The following is a 23347-nucleotide window of genomic DNA, read 5'->3' on the forward strand; positions in this document are numbered from 1 at the left end:
TTTAAAGACTGCACAGGCAGTGACCCTAGCAGGTGATCGAACCCATGTCCCTGGCACTGTGAGGCAACAGTGCTAACTGGTCATCCAGGAGGAACTCTTCCAGTGTAGACAGTAAAAATATAACAAAACTTACTCCAACTTATAAATCAAAGAAAAGGTTTAATAAAAGCAGTTCATTACTCCAAACTTGAGGCCTCACCATGGGCCATTCCAAGCCATTTAACAATTCCCAACAGGTTCTTATTTGCATGGAGTCAGCTGATCATCATATCATTCTGTCATTGGTTATATGATTTACTGGGTCAGCTGACCCTTACAACTGGTCAGCTGACCCTTACAACTTGTCATCATTGGTCACATTACAACAGATCCAATGTTATCACCGGTTACATTCTAATACTAACCACTGTCATCACCATGTCAGGTGGGTGGTGGAGTGAGTGAATGTTTATTTTAGTGGATGTGGTATTTGTCCTGGATGTTGTTGGGCTTCTTGAGTGTGTGTAGTTGGAGTTGCACTCAGCCGGGCAAGGGAAGAGTTTTCCATCACACTCCTGACTTGTGCCTTGGACAGGCTTGGGAAGAGTCAGGAGGCAAGCTGCTGGCCACAGAATTCCCAACAGCTGAACTAACATATTTGAAATTGAATTTATTAAAAATTCCAGTTTCCATAGCAGACGAAAGGAAAAGCAAATACAGAATTAAAGGAAATGCAATAGATTGTACACAGAATATAAATCATTGGACCAAATCAAGACAGGAATAAATTTCTTAGGAGCCTGCTGTGGCAGCCAGAGTAGTGGTGGAGCTCTGTAAGTAAATGACTGTGCTATCTGTTGCTGGGATGTGTTGACAATGACAAGCCACTGTTGCTGCCTTGTGTTACTAAAGGCTTTTTCACAGCAGCTGCTTCCTTGTGACGTAATGGGTTCTCAGGCCCCGCCCCACCCTCCAGTTCCCGCCCCATGATGTAGGCCCCGCCCCATTTCCAAGCCACACCCCCCTCTCGGCCAATCCACGCCTCCTCCGCCTGTCCCCTCGCGCCTCGACCACGCCTCCTCCACAAGGCACGCCCATTCTTTCCCCGCCCCTCAGGTTCATGCTCCGCCCTTCCCGTATGACCACCCCCCTCTCCTCACAGGCCCCGCCCCTCTCCTCACAGGCCCCGCCCCCTTCTCTCAGACCCCGCCCCAGTTCTCGCCGGCCCCGCAGCCTCTCGCGATGTTCGTGGCGGATGCGGGTAAGATGGCGGCGGTTGGCGCTAGCGGCCCTCAGCAGCAGCAGCCACAGCCCCAGGCGCAGCCCCAGCCTCAGCCGCCCCAGCAGCCGCCTCAGTACACGGACGCCTGGTACCTGGCGCTGCTGGGCTTCGCCGAGAACTTCCGCACGGCCAGCCCGCCCAAGATCAAGCTGTGTGTGCACTGCCTGCAGGCCGTCTTCCAGTTCAAGCCGTCGCAGCGCATCGAGGCCCGCACCCATCTCCAGCTCGGCAGTGTCCTCTACCACCACACCAAGAACACCGAGCAGGCCCGCTCGCATCTGGAAAAGGCGGTGAGCTGAGCGGCGGGAGAGGGAGGCTGGGCTGCACTCTGGTGGCAGAGCTTCACAATAGGAGCCCGAGGCTGAGGGAGGGGGGGATAAACAATCTGCCTGAAACCATTCCCTCCTCTACCCACTGTGTGGGCATCCCCAGGGCAGCAGCAAGGCAATGGGAGGGAGGGTTAGATTTCCCCTGAAACAAGTTCATGAAACGACAGACAAAAGAAGCTCCCAGTTATAAAAGATCAGATTATAACAAATGTAACAGAATAAAAAGGGATGGTGGTTCAGGGCAAGCAGATAAAATGCAGATAAGGCACGGCAGATTAAGCAGCATATGCAAAGTCTTTGTCATCAAAGTGCATTCACTTGGAGGCAAAGGCAACAAGATCACAAAAACTGCAATGCGACCAATGACCATTTGGCAATATTGTTGGAGGTGTGAATGCTGATCGGGAAGCTGGAATAATTATTGTGTCAGCAGACATCCAAAGGAAAACATTCTGATTCAGTTGGGACCTGTTATTCTTGAAGCTTCAGCTAGGTTTTGCCCCCTTCCAGATTCTTTTTATATAACTGTAGGAAATGTTCAATGCTGAAAATTGTAGAATTGAAGTGAAATGATGCAGGTCAGATTTGCATCATTCTGTAAATAAGACCTGCCAAGGCTTAAGTTGTGGAGTGAGAATTTGTTTTAAAAATTGATGTATCTTGATTTTTTTTAATTTAATAGAGCTCTGCATGTGTTTGTGACTGTTTTTGAACACTTCCATATTTCCTGTAATGTTGCTATCTCTTTTTTAGTGTTCATGTAATCAATTGTGTTTAGTTTATGCATGACAGTTCTACAGTCAGAGCTATAGAACTGAATCTTCCTCTTCCAGGTACCATGCCCAAAGAGGATGTTGGTGACCAGGACTGGTCCATGGTCATGCCTGGCAAAGTACTGCAGTGGTTTTCCATTGTCTTTTGCAGTATTTGTTGATCAGGAAACTCTCTCGCTCTTGCCACTTGCTATCCGGTGTACTGGAAGGTTCTGCATGCTGATATCTAACTTGTTTGGCTGCATTATGAATGCACTTTTCATGACCATCCAGTCCAATCCTGAAGTAGAACTAGAACATGAAACTTCTGGCCTTAATGCGATGACCTGGGTTCGATTCCCGGCTTGGGTCACTGTCTGTGTGGAGTTTGCACATTCTCCTCGTGTCTGCGTGGGTTTCCTCTGGGTGCTCCAGTTTCCTCCCACAGTCCAAAGATGTGCGGGTTAGGTTGATTGGCCATGCTAAAATTGCCCCTTAGTGTCCTGGGATGTGTAGATTAGAGGGATTAGCGGGTAAAATATGTAGGGATATGGGGGTAGGGCCTGGGTGGGATTGTGGTCGGTGCAGACTCGATGGGCCAAATGGCCTCTTTCTGTACTGTAGGGTTTCTACGATTTCTATGATTTCTATGATGCTATCACTGTGCCACAAACCTCCCAGAGAACAGAATCTTAGGATCTTAATAATGCAGGAGGAGGCCATTCAGCCCAAATCGAAAGGTTAACCAGACTAGCCTGCACAGAAAAGTGGAGCTTGTAGCAATAGATTATATTACATCCTCATTGCAACAAGAGAAACAAATGAAGCAAAACATTGAGAGTAAGAACAAGGAAGTAAACAAGTGTAAACACAAGAAAGGCTGATGATACTCAGCAAGTCAGATCCTATTGCATTCTCCCAGCATTTTAAAAATCTACTTTTGCTTTATTGACTTATTCACAGGGTCGGGGCTTTACTGGCTAGGTCAGATTGATTGCCTGTCCCCAGTTGCCTTTGGAAGGGTGGTGGTGAGCCGCTACCTTGAACCGCTGCAGTACCCAGTTTGATGAAGGTGCTCCACAGTGCTTTTAGATTTGGAAACTCTGGATTTTCACTTTGCAATGGGGGAAGGAATGGTGATATATTTTCAAGACAGGAACTTGCAGATAGTGGCAGTCCCAAGTGCCAACTGTCCTTGTTCTTTTAGATGAGAGGTTTGGAGGATGTTATTGAAGGAGCCTTGGCAAGTTGCAGCAGTGCATCTTGCAGATAGTTCACACTGCATTCATGGTGGTTCAGTGGTGGAGGGTGTGAACATTTCAGGTGATGATCCAGGGGCTACTTTGCCTTGGATGATGTCAAGATCTTTGAGTGTTGCTGGAGTGGCACTCATCCAGGCAATTGAAGCATATTCCATTACTGTCATGATGAGTGTCTCAAGCAGAAAATAGATTCTGAATGTCACAATGTGGTTTTCCTCAGTACAGTTGGTATTAAATCCATGACCATTTTTGAAAAGTTTGCTGTTTACTTAATTACGCGTTTCTACATGGGTTTCTAAACCAGTGCAGGGCTCAAATTAAAGATCAATTATTAGAGAAATTCTAATCTTATTTAGAATTTATTATACATCTATGCATGGGGCATTATGCCATCCTCTTGTTTCCAAGAACAGTTAAATAAATGTTGCTGTTCTCTGAACTTCTGATTCTCTCAGTGCCTCACTAGAGGTTAAAATCACAGTGTTACAATTGTCAATTTACTCCTTGGGCAAGTATATCGCTTTGCTGTCAATTAGTACAAATTCGGTCAAGCATAATAAGAGAATCCAACATAGTATCTTTAGGTACCAATGGAAAAGAATGGACATTTTTACTGCTTATTCCCAAGAGATCTCATCCCAGGAGATTAGTGGCTTAATGTGGCTTAATGCTCTCAGGAAACTCCACTTAAGTATTTCATCCATGGGTACAGTTTGGGTGAGACAGATGGTTCCTTTGTTCTGAATGAGATTCTAAATAAGGGCAGCATGGTGTCACAGTGATTAGCGCTGTTTGCCTCACAGTGCCAGGGATCCTGGTTTGATTCCGGCCTTGGGTGACTGTGTGAAGTTGCACGTTCTCGGTGACCAGGGGGTGGACCTAGGTGAGATGCTCTTTCGGTGTTCGGTGCAGACGTGATGAGCCGAATGGTCTCCTCCTGCACTGAAGGGATTCTGTGGTTGAGATGTTAAGACAAGGTACTGTCCATGTTTCCGATCCTCAAGCGCTTTTTGAAGAAGAATTTCCTTGCCTCTTGTCCTTTCCCTAAATCACACCCAAAGGCTGATTAACTGGACATTGATTCCATGACTGCCACAAAGTAACTGTCATATTCGCCTACATAATGGTTCCCACTCTTCAAATAAATTAACACAATGAAGCAGTTTGCAACGTTTGATTGTGAGAAAACATCATTGAAATATAAGTACTATTTTCACCAAAACAGCATTTATGCTGTTTTGCTGAAAATTTCAGCACCTCCCACCTTTTTAAAATGACCACAAACCTTCACACAGTCACTGTTCAGAAGCTGGTAATGTGAAATAGTTTCCTAGCTCTTATCCAATGCCAGGCAGCATTGAGCCAAACTGACATTTTTAGAATATGGTGAAAGGGTAAAAGCCTGAATGGAAGATGTGAGGCACAGCAGAGCAATGAGAGCACGGAGCAGATCATAGACAACAGATATTCAGCAAGGAATAGAAAAATATTCAATAATCAGCCTCTGAAGCAAGAATGTGGTGGTTTGGAGAGGTATGAGTGGTAATTAAAGAAATCCTGAAAAATGCTACCGCACAGTAAAAAGCATGAGCTATATCTTTTCTTTCCCTTTGCATCCTTGTGGCTCTCAGTAACATCCCCTGTCGATAGCTGATTGGTGAGGCAGATCTAGCTCTGCACCATTTGTGAGTGGTGTGAGGAGACCCCCATTTTTCACTTTGTGTGGGGGAAATACCAAGTCTCTTTCCTCCCCAACCCCTATACTGATCACATCTGACAGCGAGAGCTTGCTGTAAGGATTGAAAGTATGAACTAGAAGTCCATAGCACAGAGAGATGGAGCTTCACTAACACGTCTGTACATCAAATCACTGTTTTTGCTAAAGGCAAATTTTTCTGGTCTGGTTTTTTTTTGTGTATTGTAAGACTGAGTTACGTTTCCAGGTATTTTTTTATGAATCCATTAATGTATTGTTGGAAAATTTGAAGTTGGTTGGCAATGATTATGCATAATTTTACTTTAACTGCAACTATCAATAATCAGTATTGTTCCAACCAACAATGATGTTTAGATATAGTCAATGTGATAATGGTTCCCTGGCAGCAGCAGCCTTCAAATGCCAAATAGACAGTCATTGTGTGTGAGCTGGGCAGGTATTTCCCCGAGAACGTGATGTACAGTGGGGAACCCTGACTGATCTATTTCCCTCGCCCTTAATCTGGGCCAGTAAATCCAGCTGTGATACTTCATTGGTGTGTTTGATTTGCTATCTCAACACACCAGGGATTGAACCTGGCCTATCCTCCTTAATGTTATATTCCACAATATGTTTATCCGTTGAGCTGTTGGACTGGGATTTGTAATTTAATCTCCTTGTGTTTCAATGGTGAGCCTCTGTTTTGGTGTGATCAGTGCAGCTTTCACAGTCTTGTCAGCATTTTGTAATTTGAGTTTGGTTTCTATTGGTGATATGAGACTTTGCTGCTTTCGCTTTGCAACTTGTGGTTTCAGTGTTTGGTGATGTAAAGTCTGTATAATGCTCATCCTTATAACACTTTTGCTGGCTGTTGCTGCATGTTGCAGTGATGCTGGTTAAGTTGATGTCTGCAGCATTTTTGAGACTGGTGCAAGATGGGTCTGCTATCACTGCACACGTGCATGTGTGTGCATCTTGCATCTTCAGAAGTGAGAAATAACTATTATTACGCTGCATACTGCAATTAAGCTTGAATCTTGAGTATTACATGTCATGTACCAGCTGACTCAAGAACAGCTTCTTCCCTGTTGCCAGACTTTTGAATGGACTCATCTCATTAAGTTGATTTTTCGCTACACCCTAGCTATGACTGTAACACTACATTCTGCACCTTCTCCTTTCCTTCTCTATGGACGGTATGCTTTGTCTATATAGCACGCAGGAAACTGCATACTAATACATGTGACAATGATAAATCAAATCAAACTACACGGTATTATACATAATAAACATGGCAGAATATCACCTGGACAAAATTCAGACATTGGGTTATTAAATATACTTTTAAAAACTTTTGTTTAAACTTTGTCTCTCAATACTGTCTGATAAATTAATTAGAGTTATGAGTTTGTTTGGAGGTTAAAGCTTTAGCAGATGCAGTGTCCTCTAGTGCCGTAACTGCTACATTGACAGATAGCTACCATGTGTTGCCTGTTCCTTAGCTGTTTTTAGACTTGCTATGATCATGTTTGTTCTCCACTTGGAAAGACCACCTTCCAAGCAAAATAGTTTGTAGACCAGTTTGTTCCTAGACCAAACATTTTAAATTAGTTTGCTCTCCAGGTGCAGGTGATATTGGAAAGTCTCCAGTTTGTTGCCCTGGGAAGATTGTGGTGACTTTCTCCTTGAGTTGCTGCAGTCCTTTGTGTTGATGGTTCACCTGCAGATGTTTAGTGAATTCCAGTGTGTTGACCCAGTGACAAAGAAGGAATGGCATCTGAGTCAAGATTCCTCCTTCAGCCGGAACCAGTTAGATTATCATTCATCTCATTGCTGTTGCTGCAATCTCATTGTGTGTGAAATTGCTGTTAATTTGCCTACATGACGACAGTTATTGCTGTCATATGATGAAATGGTGCAGGAGGGAAGCCTGCAGCTTCTTGCAGTATACCGTAGAGTATCACTGGGGTGAGTGAGCTGCTTAGGCCTTGATCTAACTTAATGGTAACCAATTTACAAGACAATCATTAAAAATATATAAAATTAAAAACAGAAAATGTTGGAAATATGCATTAGGTCCTTCAGTTTTAGCTGGAGGTCTACTCCTCCCAAGCCTTGACCTGTCATTTATTTCTGCACACCTTTATGGACTTGCTGAAGTTTCAGCAAATCCTGTTTTTATTTTTGAATAAGAAGGTATTGTGTTTCCTAGATCTCAGCACATCAGGAACTATTTTCAAGGATTTTAATCCTGGATAAGTGCACAGCAGTGATCTTGTTGCTGCCATTAGATTATGATTAAAACTTTCACTCCATGGCTTCACACCCTGCCTCCAACTCTATCACTGTTTCCAAGCCTGCAAACTTTTGAAATCATCTTCCAAATATGGTCTGTTTTACATTCCTGATTTTAATCGCTCCATGATTGGTGGCTATATCTTCAACTGCATAAGCCTTAAGCTCTGGAATTACCTCTCTAAAGTTCTTTGCCTATCTATTTCTCTCTTCCTTTAAGATACTTTTATCCTTGGTGAAGGGATCAGAGCTCAGGGGCATAGAATTAAGGTAAGGGCAGGAGGAAAACCTTTTTCACTCAAAAGGTGGGGGGAGTATGGAACTCACTGCCTGAAAGGATGGTGGAGGTGGGACCCTCATAACATTTATGAAGTATTCAGATGTGCACCTGCGATGCCGAGGCATCCAAAGCTATGGGCCAAGTGCTGCAAAATGGGATTAAAATAGTTGGGTGGTGTGTCTTGACTGACACAGGCACCGTGGGCCGAAGGACCTTTTTCTGTGCTTTTAATCACCTGACCCAATATCATCTTGCGTGGCTCAGTGTCACATTTTGTTGAATGCTCCTATGAAGTCCAAAGATGTGCAGGTTTGGTTGATTGGCCAGGTTAAAAATTGCCCCTTAGAGTCCTGAGATGCGTAGGTTAGAGGGATTAGCGGGTAAAATATGTGGGGGTAGGGCCTGGGTGGGATTGTGGTCAGTGCAGACTCGATGGGCCGAATGGCCTCCTTCTGCACTGTAGGGATTCTATGATGAAGCACCTTGGGGAATTTTACTACATTGTTGGTGCTAGGTAAATGCAAGTTGTTGTTTATTCTGTTCCAGTATTGTATTCCTGACTTGATGTTAGAAACGGGAAGTCTGAAGGGCTTGTGAGCAGAGTGAAACTATATGTTTATTGCAGCTCTATATGTTCAGCTCAGAGCAAAAGTCATACGGAGTCGAAACATTACCTCTGGTTCTCTCTCCACAGATGCTGCCAGACCTGCTGGGTTTTCCCAGCATTTTCTGTTTTTATTTCAAATTTCCAGCATCTGCAGCATTTTGCTTTTATTTTAGTATTCACTGCAGTTTTGTCCAACTCATTTATCATAGAATCACAGAAGGAGGCTATTTGGCGGTATGGTGGCACAGTGGTTAGCACTGCTGTCACACCGCACCAGGGACCCGGGTTCGATTCTAGTCTTGGGTCACTGTCTGTGTGGAATTTGCATGTTCTCCCCGTGTCTGCTTGGGTTTCCTTCGGGTGCTCCAGTTTCCTCCCACGGTCCAAAGAAGTGCAGGTTAGGTGGATTGGCCATGCTAAATTGCCTCTTAGCGTCCCAAGATGTGTAGGTTAGGGCGATTAGCAGGGTACATACAAGAGGTTACAGGGATAAGACAGGTGGTGGACCTGGATAAGATGCTCTGTTGGAGAGTTGATGCAGACTCGATGGGCCAAATAGCTTCCTTCTTCAATGTGGGGATTCTATGATGTGCGTGTATGCTGGCTTTCTACAAAAGCAACACACTTAGTCTCTCTCTCCCACCTTTTTGCAGCCATTCTCGTAAACCTTTCCTGCACTGTTTCTAATGCCTCAACTTAAAGTGTGGTGCCCAAAAGTGGATGCAATACTCCAACTGAGGTCGAGCCAGTGGTTTATACAGTTGTATCATAAGTTCCCTGCTTTTGTATTCTATGCCCTTATTTATAAAGTAAGAAGTTTAACAACACCAGGTTAAAGTCCAACAGGTTTATTTGGTAGCAAAAGCCACACAAGCTTTCGGAGCTCCAAGCCCCTTCTTCAGGTGAGTGGGAATTCTGTTCACAAACAGAGCATATAAAGACACAAACTCAATTTACATGAATAATGGTTGGAATGCGAATACTTACAACTAATCAAGTCTTTAAGAAACAAAACAACGTGAGTGGAGAGAGGATCAAGACAGGCCAAAAAGATGTGTATTGTCTCCAGACAAGACAGCCAGTGAAACTCAGTGGGGGTTACAAATAGTGTGACATGAACCCAATATCCCGGTTGAGGCCGTCCTCGTGTGTGCGGAACTTGGCTATCAGTTTCTGCTCAGCGACTCTGCGCCGTCGTGTGTCGCGAAGGCCGCCTTGGAGAACGCTTACCCGAATATCAGAGGCCGAATGCCCGTGACCGCTGAAGTGCTCCCCAACAGGAAGAGAACAGTCTTGCCTGGTGATTGTCGAGCGGTGTTCATTCATCCGTTGTCGCAACGTCTGCATAGTTTCCCCAATGTACCATGCCTCGGGACATCCTTTCTTGCAGCGTATCAGGTAGACAACATTGGCCGAGTTGCAAGAGTATGTACCGTGTACCTGGTGGATGGTGTTCTCACGTGAGATGATGGCATCCATGTCGATGATCCGGCACGTCTTGCAGAGCTTGCTGTGGCAGGGTTGTGTGGTGTCATGGTCACTGTTCTCCTGAAGGCTGGGTAGTTTGCTGCGGACAATGGTCTGTTTGAGGTTGTGCGGTTGTTTGAAGGCAAGAAGTGGGGGTGTGGGGATGGCCTTGGCGAGATGTTCATCTTCATCAATGACATGTTGAAGGCTACAGAGGAGATGCCGTAGCTTCTCCGCTCCGGGGAAGTACTGGACAACGAAGGGTACTCTGTCCACTGTGTCTCGTGTTTGTCTTCTGAGGAGGTCGGTGCAGTTTTTCGCTGTGGCGCGTTGGAACTGTTGATCAATGAGTCGAGCGCCATATCCTGTTCTTATGAGGGCATCTTTCAGCGTCTGGAGGTGTCTGTTGCGATCCTCCTCATCCGAGCAGATCCTGTGTATACGGAGGGCTTGTCCGTAGGGGATGGCTTCTTTAACGTGTTTAGGGTGGAAGCTGGAGAAGTGGAGCATCGTGAGGTTATCCGTGGGCTTGCGGTACAGTGAGGTGCTGAGGTGACCGTCCTTAATGGAGATGAGTGTGTCCAAGATGCAACCGATTCCGGAGAGTAGTCTATGGTGAGTCTGATGGTGGGATGGAACTTGTTGATGTCATCATAGAGATGTTTCAAACGGATTACTGCAAAGAAGTGTACGGACAACTAAACAACGAGGAACACTACAGACAGTTACCTGCAGATCCGACCAAAGAACACACCCGTCAACTCAACACTCTGATCAAGACCTTTGATCCGGACCTTCAGAACACCCTCCGTGCTCTCATCCCACGTACTCCCCGCGTTGGAGATCTCTACTGCCTCCCGAAGATACACAAGGCAAACACACCCGGCCGTCCCATCGTATCGGGCAATGGGACCCTGTGCGAGAACCTCTCCGGCTATGTCGAGGGCATCCTGAAACCCATTGTACAAAGAACCCCCAGCTTTTGTCGCGACACGACGGACTTCCTACAGAAACTCGGCACACATGGAGCAGTTGAACCAGGAGCGCTCCTCGTCACAATGGCTGTCTCGGCACTCTACACCAGCATCCCCCATGACGATGGCATTGCTGCAATGGCCTCAGTGCTCAGCGCCAACAACTGCCAGTTTCCAGATGCAATTTTACATCTCATCCGCTTCATCCTGGACCACAATATCTTCACCTTCAACAACCAGTTCTTCATCCAGACACACGGAACAGCCATGGGGACCAAATTTGCACCTCAATATGCCAACATCTTCATGCACAGGTTCGAACAAGACTTCTTCACCGCACGGGACCTTCAACCGATGCTATACACTAGATACATCGATGACATTTTCTTCCTTTGGACTCATGGTGAACAATCACTGAAACAACTCTATGATGACATCAACAAGTTCCATCCCACCATCAGACTCACCATAGACTACTCTCCGGAATCGGTTGCATTCTTGGACACACTCATCTCCATTAAGGACGGTCACCTCAGCACCTCACTGTACCGCAAGCCCACGGATAACCTCACGATGCTCCACTTCTCCAGCTTCCACCCTAAACACGTTAAAGAAGCCATCCCCTACGGACAAGCCCTCCGTATACACAGGATCTGCTTGGATGAGGAGGATCGCAACAGACACCTCCAGACGCTGAAAGATGCCCTCATAAGAACATGATATGGTGCTCGACTCATTGATCAACAGTTCCAACGCGCCACAGCGAAAAACTGCACCGACCTCCTCAGAAGACAATCACGGGACACAGTGGACAGAGTACCCTTCGTTGTCCAGTACTTCCCCGGAGCGGAGAAGCTACGGCATCTCCTCCGTAGCCTTCAACATGTCATTGATGAAGACGAACATCTCGCCAAGGCCATCCCCACACCCCCACTTCTTGCCTTCAAACAACCGCACAACCCCAAACAGACCATTGTCCGCAGCAAACTACCCAGCCTTCAGGAGAACAGTGACCATGACACCACACAACCCTGCCACAGCAAGCTCTGCACGACGTGCCGGATCATCGACATGGATGCCATCATCTCACATGAGAACACCATCCACCAGGTACACGGTACATACTCTTGCAACTCGGCCAACGTTGTCTACCTGATACGCTGCAAGAAAGGATGTCCCGAGGCATGGTACATTGGGGAAACTATGCAGACGTTGCGACAGCGGATGAATGAACACCACTCGACAATCACCAGGCAAGACTGTTCTCTTCCTGTTGGGGAGCACTTCAGCGGTCACGGGCATTCGGCCTCTGATATTCGGGTAAGCGTTCTCCAAGGCGGCCTTCGCGACACACGACGGCGCAGAGTCGCTGAGCAGAAACTGATAGCCAAGTTCCGCACACACGAGGACGGCCTCAACCGGGATATTGGGTTCATGTCACACTATTTGTAACCCCCACTGAGTTTCACTGGCTGTCTTGTCTGGAGACAATACACATCTTTTTGGCCTGTCTTGATGCTCTCTCCACTCACGTTGTTTTGTTTCTTAAAGACTTGATTAGTTGTAAGTATTCGCATTCCAACCATTATTCATGTAAATTGAGTTTGTGTCTTTATATGCTCTGTTTGTGAACAGAATTCCCACTCACCTGAAGAAGGGGCTTGGAGCTCCGAAAGCTTGTGTGGCTTTTGCTACCAAATAAACCTGTTGGACTTTAACCTGGTGTTGTTAAACCTCTTACTGTGTTTACCCCAGCCCAACGCCGGCATCTCCACATCATGACTTATTTATAAAGCCAGATCCTTTATGCTTTATTAACCACTTTCACAATTGCACCTTTGAATATTTTTGCACATCTCCTCCCAAGCCCCTCTGCTTTGTGCCCCCTTTAGAATTGTACTTTCTATTTTATTTTGTCCCTCCTCGATCTTCCTACCAAAATGAATCACTTCATGCATATATCTTCATGTAAGCCATTGATTTGTTAATATTTATCCATTGTGACAGATTCAGTAAAATTAAAGCCATGCTTAAACTGTAGAACGCAGACACTAATTCAGCATACTTTACTCTGAGGTATCCATTTCCCTCCAAGACTGCTCAGTAGAGTTTGCGATTTTTCATCGTATTGATCACGTAGGATCTAGAAACCTGCAGATCAGAAGAAGACCACTGAGCCCATCATGTCTGTTGCCTTGAGAGCATTTGTGCTTTAATCCCACATCCTTAATATTGTGCAGAATGCTGTAATCCACAAGTGTCTGTCCAATTCCCTTTTTAAATTATTGATGGAATTAGATTCACCACCTTTTTGAATCGAGCATTCCCGAACCTGACAACTGACTAAAGAGGTTCCTTCTCATCTCTGCTATGCATCTTTTGCCAATGATTTTAAATCTCTGATCTCTGGTTATTGGTACACAACAGAGGATGTAGTCTTTCTTTATCTAGTCTATCAAAACTCATCGTCTTGAAAACTTTGATTAGGCCACATTTTAGCCTTGTGTTCTGACAAGAATAATTCAAACTTTTCCAACCTCTGTAACTGAACTCTCATTCCTGCTACCATCCTGGAAATGTTCCTTTTTAAAGCTTTCCTATCTTTCCTAAAGAGTAAAGTGGGGTGTCTAGAATCTCTAGCTTATGAATCAAGCTGAAGCAGTGGTGATGATATGTTATCCTTTAAAAGCCTAGATGAAGTTCACACCACCCGTAAGGCTTAAAAAAAAACCTGAAGTTCAAGTGACAATCCCAGGAACTGAGGTTTAAAAATGGAGATATATCGGGAAGTGATGACTTGGCAGCATCAAAGTTGGGTTTTTAATTAACGAAGATGTTAGAAAGTAAAGTTTAATTCATGAGAAGAGATGATTTTAAGTTCTGTTGGTGAATAGGTTCCCTTGTGGAATTTAACTGAACTCAGTGTTGCAAACGTGACTAATTGATTTTTTTCCCTCTCTTTCAGTGGTTAATATCCCAACAAGTATCCTTTTTTTTTCAAAAACACAAAATTGATGTCTGCAGCATCTAGCCAATTGCAGTGGTTTGTGTGAAGAGGAAAATTCTTTCATAGTGATGTTGCTTTCTCACTAACCAACTGCAGATCATTTTCCGGTAATCTTGATGATTTACACCGAGGGCAAGTAATTCAGTGCAGTGTGATGACTCGCATACTTGCTGCTCGGGTTCCACAAAAGAATTTTGGATACAGGAAAATCTCTAGTTTTTAGGTAGATTTAAGTAACTTGAAAATGACTCTGAACAGCTATGTACTGAATCTGAATCACTGCTAAATGCAGGAAGAAAAACATCTATTAACAAACTTTACAGAATTTATTTTCATATTCAAAGGATGTGGGTGTTGCTGGCTAGACCAATATTTATTGCCCATCGCTAATTGTTCTTGAGAAGGTGGTAGTGAAGGTGCCTTCTTGAACCGCTGCAGTCCATGTGGTGTAGGTACACCCACAGTACTGTTAGGAAGGGAGTTCCAGGTGTTGTCACGCTATCTGATATCCAATTTGGTGAGCTGCAATTTTCTCCAGCGAAAACATTTGGAAGACCGAAGCTATTGTCTTGGTCTCCATTCCAAACACCATATGCTTTAGATGGATTTCATCCCCCATTCAGGCTAATACAGACAGTTTGCAGCATCTGTTCAACTCTGAGTTTAGTTTCCAAACCCAGACCCTTTCCATTCCAAAGATCATCTTTATAGCATTCCTCTCCTCCATACTGCCTTAAACCATCTGCTGAAATTCTCATCAGTACTTTTGTTGCCTCCAACACCAGCTATTTCAATGCTGTCCTGGCCTGCCTCCTGTCCTGTACTGTCCCTAAATTTCATCTCATCCAAAGCACTGTTCTCTATCAGGTTAACTCGCCCATCACCTCATCCTCACTGACTTAGCTTTGGCACTCAGTCCCCAACACCTTCAGTTTAAAACACTTGCACTTAAATCTAAATCTCTTCACAATATCATCCATCCCAAACTCTGTTCCTATTCCAATTCTCCTGCACCTAGTGGTGCACTTAGGCAGAATTTCAACTGTTTCTATAGCTAGTAATTCTTGGAACAGACCGCAGCTTATAATGTGAGGGGCACCACTCCACATCAGGTGTGGCTGACCAGGAGTCCCTCCTGCTCTTACCACCAGCCATTGGTGTGTTTGGAAGGATTTGCTGATCACATCATGAATACACCTTGCTTGGCCATCAAGTCCTGGGTGGGACTCGAACCTGGAGCTTCTTGCTCAGCAACAAGGACCCTACTCACTGCACCACAAGACCCTCCCGATCTTTGTAACCTAGTTCAGTCTTATAGTCACCCTTTCCCCACAACTCTTCATTCCCCTGACACTCTCCCACTGTTTGATTAGCAGCCTATTCCTCTGGAATTCCTTTTTTTTAATGTTTCATTCTCTGCAGCTCACTCTCTTCCTTTAAAACCTTCCTTAAAATGAACCTTTTCAACCAAACTTTTGGTTACTTCTCCTTTGGCCTGGCTTCTTATGAGAGCTGTAGCTCTGTGCCTGAACCCCCTGACTGGGCTCTCACCTACTGCTGAGTCATAATGAGCATCTCCGATCTATTTGTTTTAAGCAGCAATACCAGAAGAGAGAGAAGAATTGAATCTGATAGGTGCCAATAAACTGAATTATTTCTTGGCAAAGGTCGCTAACTCAGTGTGCTATTAAAATCTGTCATTCAGTTTCACTTACCAGTTACTTCTGCCAAACTATTCAAATGTCAATTATGCCCTTTCTTGGAAATTGTGCAACAGGTAGGTTAAAAAAACAAATCCTGGACTACCTTGTACTACTAACTGTATTAGTTCTTTACTTTTCTGCCCTCTGACTTAAAGGTGCTACCTTTTTGGAAATAGGCAATGAAAGAGAGGGGTTAGAACTACTATATGTTCCAACTGACTATAAGTGTTTAGCCCTTGACCTATATGTATTAGATTCCACAGTTTGAAGATATCAAATTTGAAGCAGCCAGTCTTCTGTCAGAGTTATATTGTCACCAGGTAAGCTTTTTACTTTTTAAATAAATGTTTGTGCAATCAATTCACTTTTAATTTCCTACGTTTTGTTGTTATTGGAAAACATACTTTTTTCCCGCACCTTATCCACAGTGTGTTTGATCATTAATGTAAATCTGGTCAAATGTGCAATCTGAATCAAATCAAAATGGGGTTTACAATTTCTGATTGTACTGACAGGGCAGAGTCTAGCCGGTGGAGTTGGGAAACGGTTCTGTTACCAGTGACAGCAACAACTGTACTTTTTAAATATATATATTTTTTGAACCTTTAATGTCACCAAAGCAATTGAAAAATTAAAAAAAACTTTAATGTTAGCCTTTAATTTAAAATATATATAACTCATAATACCATTCTGGATTTTGAGACTCCAGTGAGCGTGGATGTGTGCTGGAGGATTAGACAGTTGTCAGCACGCTATGCATTTTCAATAGGGAGGATAGAACTAACACAGGAAATTACAGGCTTGTAAGCTTAACATCTGTGATAGGGGAAATCTTGACGTCATTGAGGATGGAATCACAGATTAAAAGAAAATAGATGGAAGTTTCCAGCACAGATTTCAAAAGCAGCAATCATGCTTGACAAAAATCATAGGTCCTGGTAAGATGGTAACCGACTTGCTCAATGGGGGAGGCAAATGAAGTGGATATTGTGTATATGGACCATAGAAAAAGCTTTCACAACATGGGAGATTATGGGAGAAGAAGAAACTGGATTGAAATTTGTTTTGAAATGAACAGAGTAGGAGTTAAAGGTTTTTTTTAAAAAAAAGAGGTTGGATATGGATATTGCTGTCCAGAGTTCGGTTCCAGGAACCATTTCTGTTTGTCTGTATTGGTAATTTTGTTTATATATCTCCACGGAATAGTGTTGAACTTTGCAAATCAAAAAAAGCCACAAAAGAATTAGTGCTAAAATAGAGTGCATTAAAAAAATGGCCGGTGGAATGTAACTTCAGTGAATGATGATATAATTTAGTTAAAAATGACAAAGATGACAGCAGTGTTAATACTTGGAAAGGAAGCATTCTTGTCTAGTAGAGGAATGGAGGGATTTGAGGGTACAGGTGCAGAACATTAAAGGCAACTCTTTGGTTGTAATAACTTTCATAAACTTATTAAAAGCTAATTAAATTCTTGATTTTGCTGCAAAGAGGAGGCATTGAATTTAAAAACCAGGAGGTAACTAATCTGCCTTAAGAGCAGCTTGGTTATTGGGCTCCATGATGTGGGAAGGATGTTGTGTCTTTATAGATGGTATAATGCAAACTCACTAGGATGCTATTTGGTTTGAGGAAATGCAAATAGTTGTGATCCAGTTAATAACTAAAGAAACTCTAAATAGAAATCAGAGTGCCTCATTTTAACTAATAGAACTACACCCTTAGTGGGAAAGAAGACACAAAAGAAGACAACACTTGAAGTCTGCTGCCATTGGTGGATCTTCATGCTGGTTTAAGTCTCTGACTTGGACCTAACACCGGTACGGCACAGCTCAACATTTGAGTTACGGCTGCAGCTGCTTCACGAGCACCAAGCCAAGGGGTGTGGAACACTGCCCGAGTAAACAAAGGAGGCTCGCCTGTGGATCAGACCTACTTTGTGAAGCTCTTTGCGTGCTGCAGGATTGAAGTAGCAGACATCTTCTGCTTGCAAGACTTCCCCAGCGGTAGATATTTCGAAGGTGTTGCAGGATGCATCAACCTTCTGAAGGCCTTCAATGAAAAAGGCGACCAGGGACCCCCCTCTATCCACACTGGGGAATCTGTTCATTCTGTGCTTTATCTTCAAGGTTGCTGAAGGCATCAAGCAGCTTGACATTTTTTTACCGTTTCCATTAGGAGTCTGGATGTGGCGTCCAGTTTTCTATTAATCCTGCAGGATCATTCAGCTACACCGATGATGCAGCTGAAATCATCACCCAAAATGACCAGCCTGGGGAAGTGGCCAGCGGCAGTGGGAGCTGAAGGACTGCCAGCCGTTCACTCTTAAGGGCCAGGACGCTTCAATCAGTCTGAGGGAAGCATTTTTGCACGTGAGGTCTGCTATGAGGAGGTGCCTGTCCCACCTTAACTTTGCAGCGGAATTAGGCTGTTACATTCTGCATGTACAATCCCCACATCCCGGTGGTGGACAACTTCCTCCCCCACATCCCGGTGGTGGACAACTTCCTCCCCCACATCCCGGTGGTGGACAGCTTCACCATCATCGAAGTTAAGGAGATGGTTATCTTTCAGTACTTTCAAGCTAATGTGCTTGTTACTTTATTTTGAAGCAAGACACTGTGGGGCCCACTGTAGATACTTTAGCTGGTTTCAAACTAGTGAATCATCCAGCTTCTGTTCTCTCACTCAAAATTCAAACTGAGATTAAGCCTCTCCTGCCTTCCATGCAGTCAATTATGAAGTTAGTTTCTACTCTGATTACAATGTAGACCTGTCTAACTGTCATTTATTTTGGCTATCTTCTCTCATTAAATTGCAAATCAAATCAACTGCAACTAAAACTGCGCGTACCCCAGATAAATTTAAACCAGCAAACCTTTCTAAGCTCCACTTGTCTCCATGATGACATAGCCTGCTCTGGGAAGCCCTCAAATAGACCTTTGAGTTAATTATCCCTCATTTGCAATGTTTATTTGATCTGATGGAGTAACTGAGTTTATGGCCTTTCAGGGTTTATTGATTGCTTTTCAACTAAGTTAACTCCAGCTCCCAAAACTAAAGCATCTTTCTGGAGTGGCATTATTGCAAGAATAGTAGATCTCCAGCTCTTTAGCTAAGTAAGCCCACCTTCTGTTTTATAATTTCGCTTTCCAGCTGTTAACTCCCTTAAGTTAATGTTGCCTTTTAGTATAATAGACTCCAAGCTCACTTTAATTGCATTTATCCAATTTTCTACAGTTAGATTGTAGAAATCATAGAAATGATTGTAGTTTTAAGAATGAAAGTCTATGTTTTGAAACTGAAAGATATATTCTAAAGCACATGAACTATGTACTAAGTATTCACAACAAAATATGAAGAAAGACTTTAAAAAAATGTTTGTTCCTTCACAAGAATATTGCAGGTTCCAGCACAATGTGATGGACGTGTTCACAGTTATGGAAGGATAGGACAGTGTATACAGCAGACTGCTTTCAGGGGTGACTTATAATTCAAGGCCATAGATAGAAAAATAAATATAAACAGTTTGTAGTGGATAGTCAGGTGCTCTTTCCTAGGGTAGAAAAGTCACGTACTAGGGGACATAGGTTTAAGGTGCGTGGGGGAAAAATTTAGAGGAAATGTGCGAGGAAAGATTTTTACACAGAGGGTGGTGAATGTCTGGAACGCGCTGCCCAGGGAGGTGGTGGGAGCAGGTACGATGGCGGCATTTAAGGGGCAACTAGACAAATACATGAATAGGATGGGAATGGAAGGATACGGACTCCATAAGTGCATACGGTTTTAGTTTAGGCAGGCATCATGATCGGCGCATGTTTGGAGGGCCGAAGGGCCTGTGCTGTATTGTTCTTTGTTTAGAAGAGGGCTGTAGTATTATTGAACTCACCTTTAGGATCATTGGTTGAGGCAGAGGATCTGACGTTCGAGCCTAGTTGAGGTCGGTGGATGAAAGGAAATAAGATGAAGGGATCTGGGGAGAAGGTGAGTTAATGTGATTTAAGGCTATTTGTTTACATGCTGGGTAAACTCAGTCTCCGGGTGATTGGGCCCAATCGTTTGCTTCCCTTTTGTGAGGTCAGTGTGTTTCTCATTGGAAGCTATTTATGTATCACTGTCAGAAGCATCAATGCACTCCTCTAATGCTGTGATATTTAATAGGCAGCTTTTGCTCCTGATGTCAGTCCAGGCACTTGCTATCGATTTTAAATCAGAGGACAAAGATTTTCAATCCTTAGGCTTATTTTTCCAATCGTTTCCAATCCGGGCAATGCCCCTCATTTCCAGCAAAGGGAGCAAGTATGGTGAAAGAAAATGGTAGGATTATAGAATGCCTATAGTCTAATACTGTTTTTAAAAGGAAACTTTTCCCTCCTACCTTTATCCAGTCTCTCTCTGCTACAATGAATTTAAATTCATGCGACATTCCAGCAAGACCGGTGCAGGAAGAGAAGATTTAAAATCAGCAGGGGAAGCCAGGGTTAAAGTTGAGAGTGGAGTTTAATGCCAAAGGAGCAGAGCGCCAATTGATGGGAATGAAATGAAGAACAGCGAAACAGTTTTTCCTGGGCATTGTGTGACAGGATTTGGGTGCAGCGGTATGCTGTTCCTCATGCTGTACTGTTTCATTTTGAGTGCAATTTAGTCTGAGGCACAGAGCAATCTTATGCAACAGCTGCCTTATACGTGTGAATACATCTAGTAGGTGAAGATCCAAAAGCCAAGAGTGGATGACACTGCCAGGATTGAAGGGAAGGCGCGATGAAGTAGGAAGTAGTGGTTGCATGAAGGCTACAGCTGGATGGGACAGTAGTTTCATAGGGTGGAGAATCTGAGAAAAAACAAGACAGAAAGGCAGTACACAATGTATTTAAGAGTGTAGGAAATTGATTCTGACTCAGTAGCTCACTAGAGCTCTTGATAAAGTAGACAAGGATGGTAAGAGAGAGGTTGGCAGTTAGAGTTAAGACTACAATAGAAACCTCTGAAACTGAAGTAAAGAAAATCTAGTTCCAAGCATAGTGCTTCACTGAGAATTTCTGTTATAGTTGTCATGTGTGTTGTAATTAGTACATGCATTTCACATCTGGTTATATAACTATGTTTAACTGTTTCTGTGGGGTTAGATGCTGCCTTTTTCCATGCTGCTTTGAAATAATGATGCTTTGTTGCCTTTTTAGAATCTGGTTGATTCAGCAAAACCACTTTTACGGAAGGCGATACAGATCTCGCAGCAGACGCCTTATTGGCATTGTCGACTACTCTTTCAGCTTGCTGTATGTACCTTTTGTTTTCTTATAACTAATGGGAGTTTCTTGGCAGAGAGTGAAAGAAATGTTTAGCATTAGAGCGCACAAAATGTTGATTCACAGGCTGTTCAACTTGGATTACCTCTAAGAAACGTGGTGATGTTCTGAGTGAAAGATTGATTCTGTAATTACCTGCCCCACAACTTCTAATTTCAATGAACTCATATTTACACTTTTTTCCCCTTCCGTTTTTCCTCTTCAGTCCCAAAGGTGCCACCTCTCGCGAGGTTCTGTTCAATTCCACCTCTGTCCACCCTCTTTTTCCATTGTTTCGTTAATGCTGAGAGTGGCTACACTTTGTGGCTCAACTGTGAAGCCCAAAGCCAAATCTTGGATATTTCTTCACAGGGAAAGAAAGGAGTGAAATCAACAAATAGCATATGTGTTTGTGGCACTTAGTTACAGATGCCCAATCTTTTTTTAAAACCTGAGCATTGGTTGGTTTTCCACTCCCTGGCCTTGGGGCACTGAGCGTATGGGAGAAAGGAATTGCATTTATATAGTGCTAATCATTACCTCAGGAATCCATTCAAATTACGGTGGCACAGTGATTAGCACTGCTGCCTCACAGCTCCAGGGACCTGGGTTCGATTCCTGGCTTGGGTCACTGTCTGTGTGGAGTTTGCACATTCTCCCCATGGCTGCGTGGGTTTCCTCCGAGTACTCTGGTTTCCTCCCACAGTCCAAAGATGTGCGGGTTAGATTGATTGGACATGCTAAATTAACCCTTAGTGTCCCGGAATGTGATAGGTTAGAGGGATTAGTAGGATAGTTAAGCAGGGATAGGACCTGGGTGGGACTGGTGTCAGTGCAGACTTGATGGGCCAAATGGCCACCTCCTGCACTGTAGGGATTCTATGATTCTATGAAGTCCTCAAGCACTTTTCAAAAAGTACCTCATTGGCTGTAGTGTAGAATTGTCGTTGGAGTTTAGAAGGCTGAGGGGGGATCTTATAGAGACCTATAAGATAATGAAGGGGCTGGATAGGGTGTAGAGGCGGAGAGATTCTTTCCACTTAGAAAGGAAGCTAGAACTAGAGGGCACAGCCTCAAAATAAAGGGGGGTCAGTTTAGGACAGAGTTGAGGAGGAACTTCTTCTCTGAGGGTGGTGAATCTCTGGAATTCACTGCCCACTGAAGTGGTGGAGGCTACCTCGTTGAATATGTTTAAATCACGGATAGATGGATTCCTGATCGGTAAGGGAATTAGGGGTTATAGGGATCAGGCGGGTAAGTGGAACTGATCCACTTTAGATCAGCCATGATCTTATTGAATGGCGGGGCAGGCTCGAGGGGCTAGATGGCCTACTCCTGCTCCTATTTCTTATGTTCTTATGTAGTCAGTGATGTAATGCAGAAAACGTGGCAGCCAATTTGCGCATTGCAGACTCTCTCAAACAATAATGTGATGATGACCAGATATTTTTTGTTTCATTCCTGGGAGGAGAGCGAAGTGTCAATGACAATGCAAGCATTTATTGTATATCCCTAATTGCCCTTGAAGGTGGTGATGATTTTGAAAACAAGTGAGTGTCTTGCTTAGGTCATAACAGAGGGCAGGTAAGAGTCAACCACATTGTGATGGGCATGTAGTCACATACCAGGCAAGGACAGCAGACTTCCTTTCAAAGGGGTATTGATGAACCAGATGGATTTTCATGGCAATCTGATGGTTTCAAGGTTGCCATGATAGCTAATTTTTTATTCCACTTTAATATATTGAATTTAACCTCCTCGGCAGCCGTGTTGGCAGCTGTGGAGGTTACAACTGATTTTCAGATCATTAGTCCAGACCTCTTTATTACTAGTCCAGTAACACCACCAGTGCGATCATTCCCCCATTTAGTGAAGTTGGTTGATGGATAAATGTTGGCCAAAATTCCTGGGAGAACTGTCCTGCTGTTCTTTGGAATAGTACAAATGGGATCTTTAACATCCAGCTGAGAGAGCAGGTAGGGCCCATCCAAAAGATTATAATCAGTGTCACTATCGCAGTCTGGCTGAGATCAGTAAATTTAATGCAGACTGAACCTTTCTGATTCCACTTGTTAATTGGGCTTAAAATGAAATTGTAGTTTTCGCCAGATCTTTCATGCACTAAGACTAACTAGCAAGGATGGGAGAGAGAGAGAGAGATTAAGCTGACTGGTCATGAGGTGTTTCTTCATTGTGATGGGGGGAAAATGATAAATCAGTGGACAAATTGTTTTCACCTCTGCAACTTCGAGTAGTAATTGTAAAGGTCCAGAAGTAGGCCACTGTTTGTATTGAGGGGGTAAATTCTATAAATCTCTGCCTCAGTCTTGTGCCATGATATGGAGTTGCCGGCGTTGGACTGGGGTGGGCACAGTAAGAAGTCTCACGGCACCAGGTTAAAGTCCAACAGATTTATTTGGTAGCACAAG

General features: G+C 43.8%; 1 protein-coding gene across 1 annotated transcript in view; it reads left to right on the top strand.

Moving 5' to 3' along the window:
* The first annotated feature begins 1221 nt into the window (after positions 1-1221).
* Positions 1222-23347, top strand: part of mau2 (MAU2 sister chromatid cohesion factor) — a 64528-nt gene continuing 42402 nt past the window's right edge. Inside the window, exons 1-4 of the mRNA XM_078198590.1 lie at positions 1222-1551; positions 13889-13906; positions 15888-15953; positions 20814-20909. Coding sequence (XP_078054716.1) covers positions 1222-1551; positions 13889-13906; positions 15888-15953; positions 20814-20909 — 510 coding nt within the window. The remainder of the gene's footprint in view (positions 1552-13888; positions 13907-15887; positions 15954-20813; positions 20910-23347) is intronic.

The sequence above is a fragment of the Mustelus asterias genome, chromosome 26 (genome assembly GCF_964213995.1).
Source record: "Mustelus asterias chromosome 26, sMusAst1.hap1.1, whole genome shotgun sequence".
Lineage (NCBI taxonomy): Eukaryota > Metazoa > Chordata > Chondrichthyes > Carcharhiniformes > Triakidae > Mustelus > Mustelus asterias.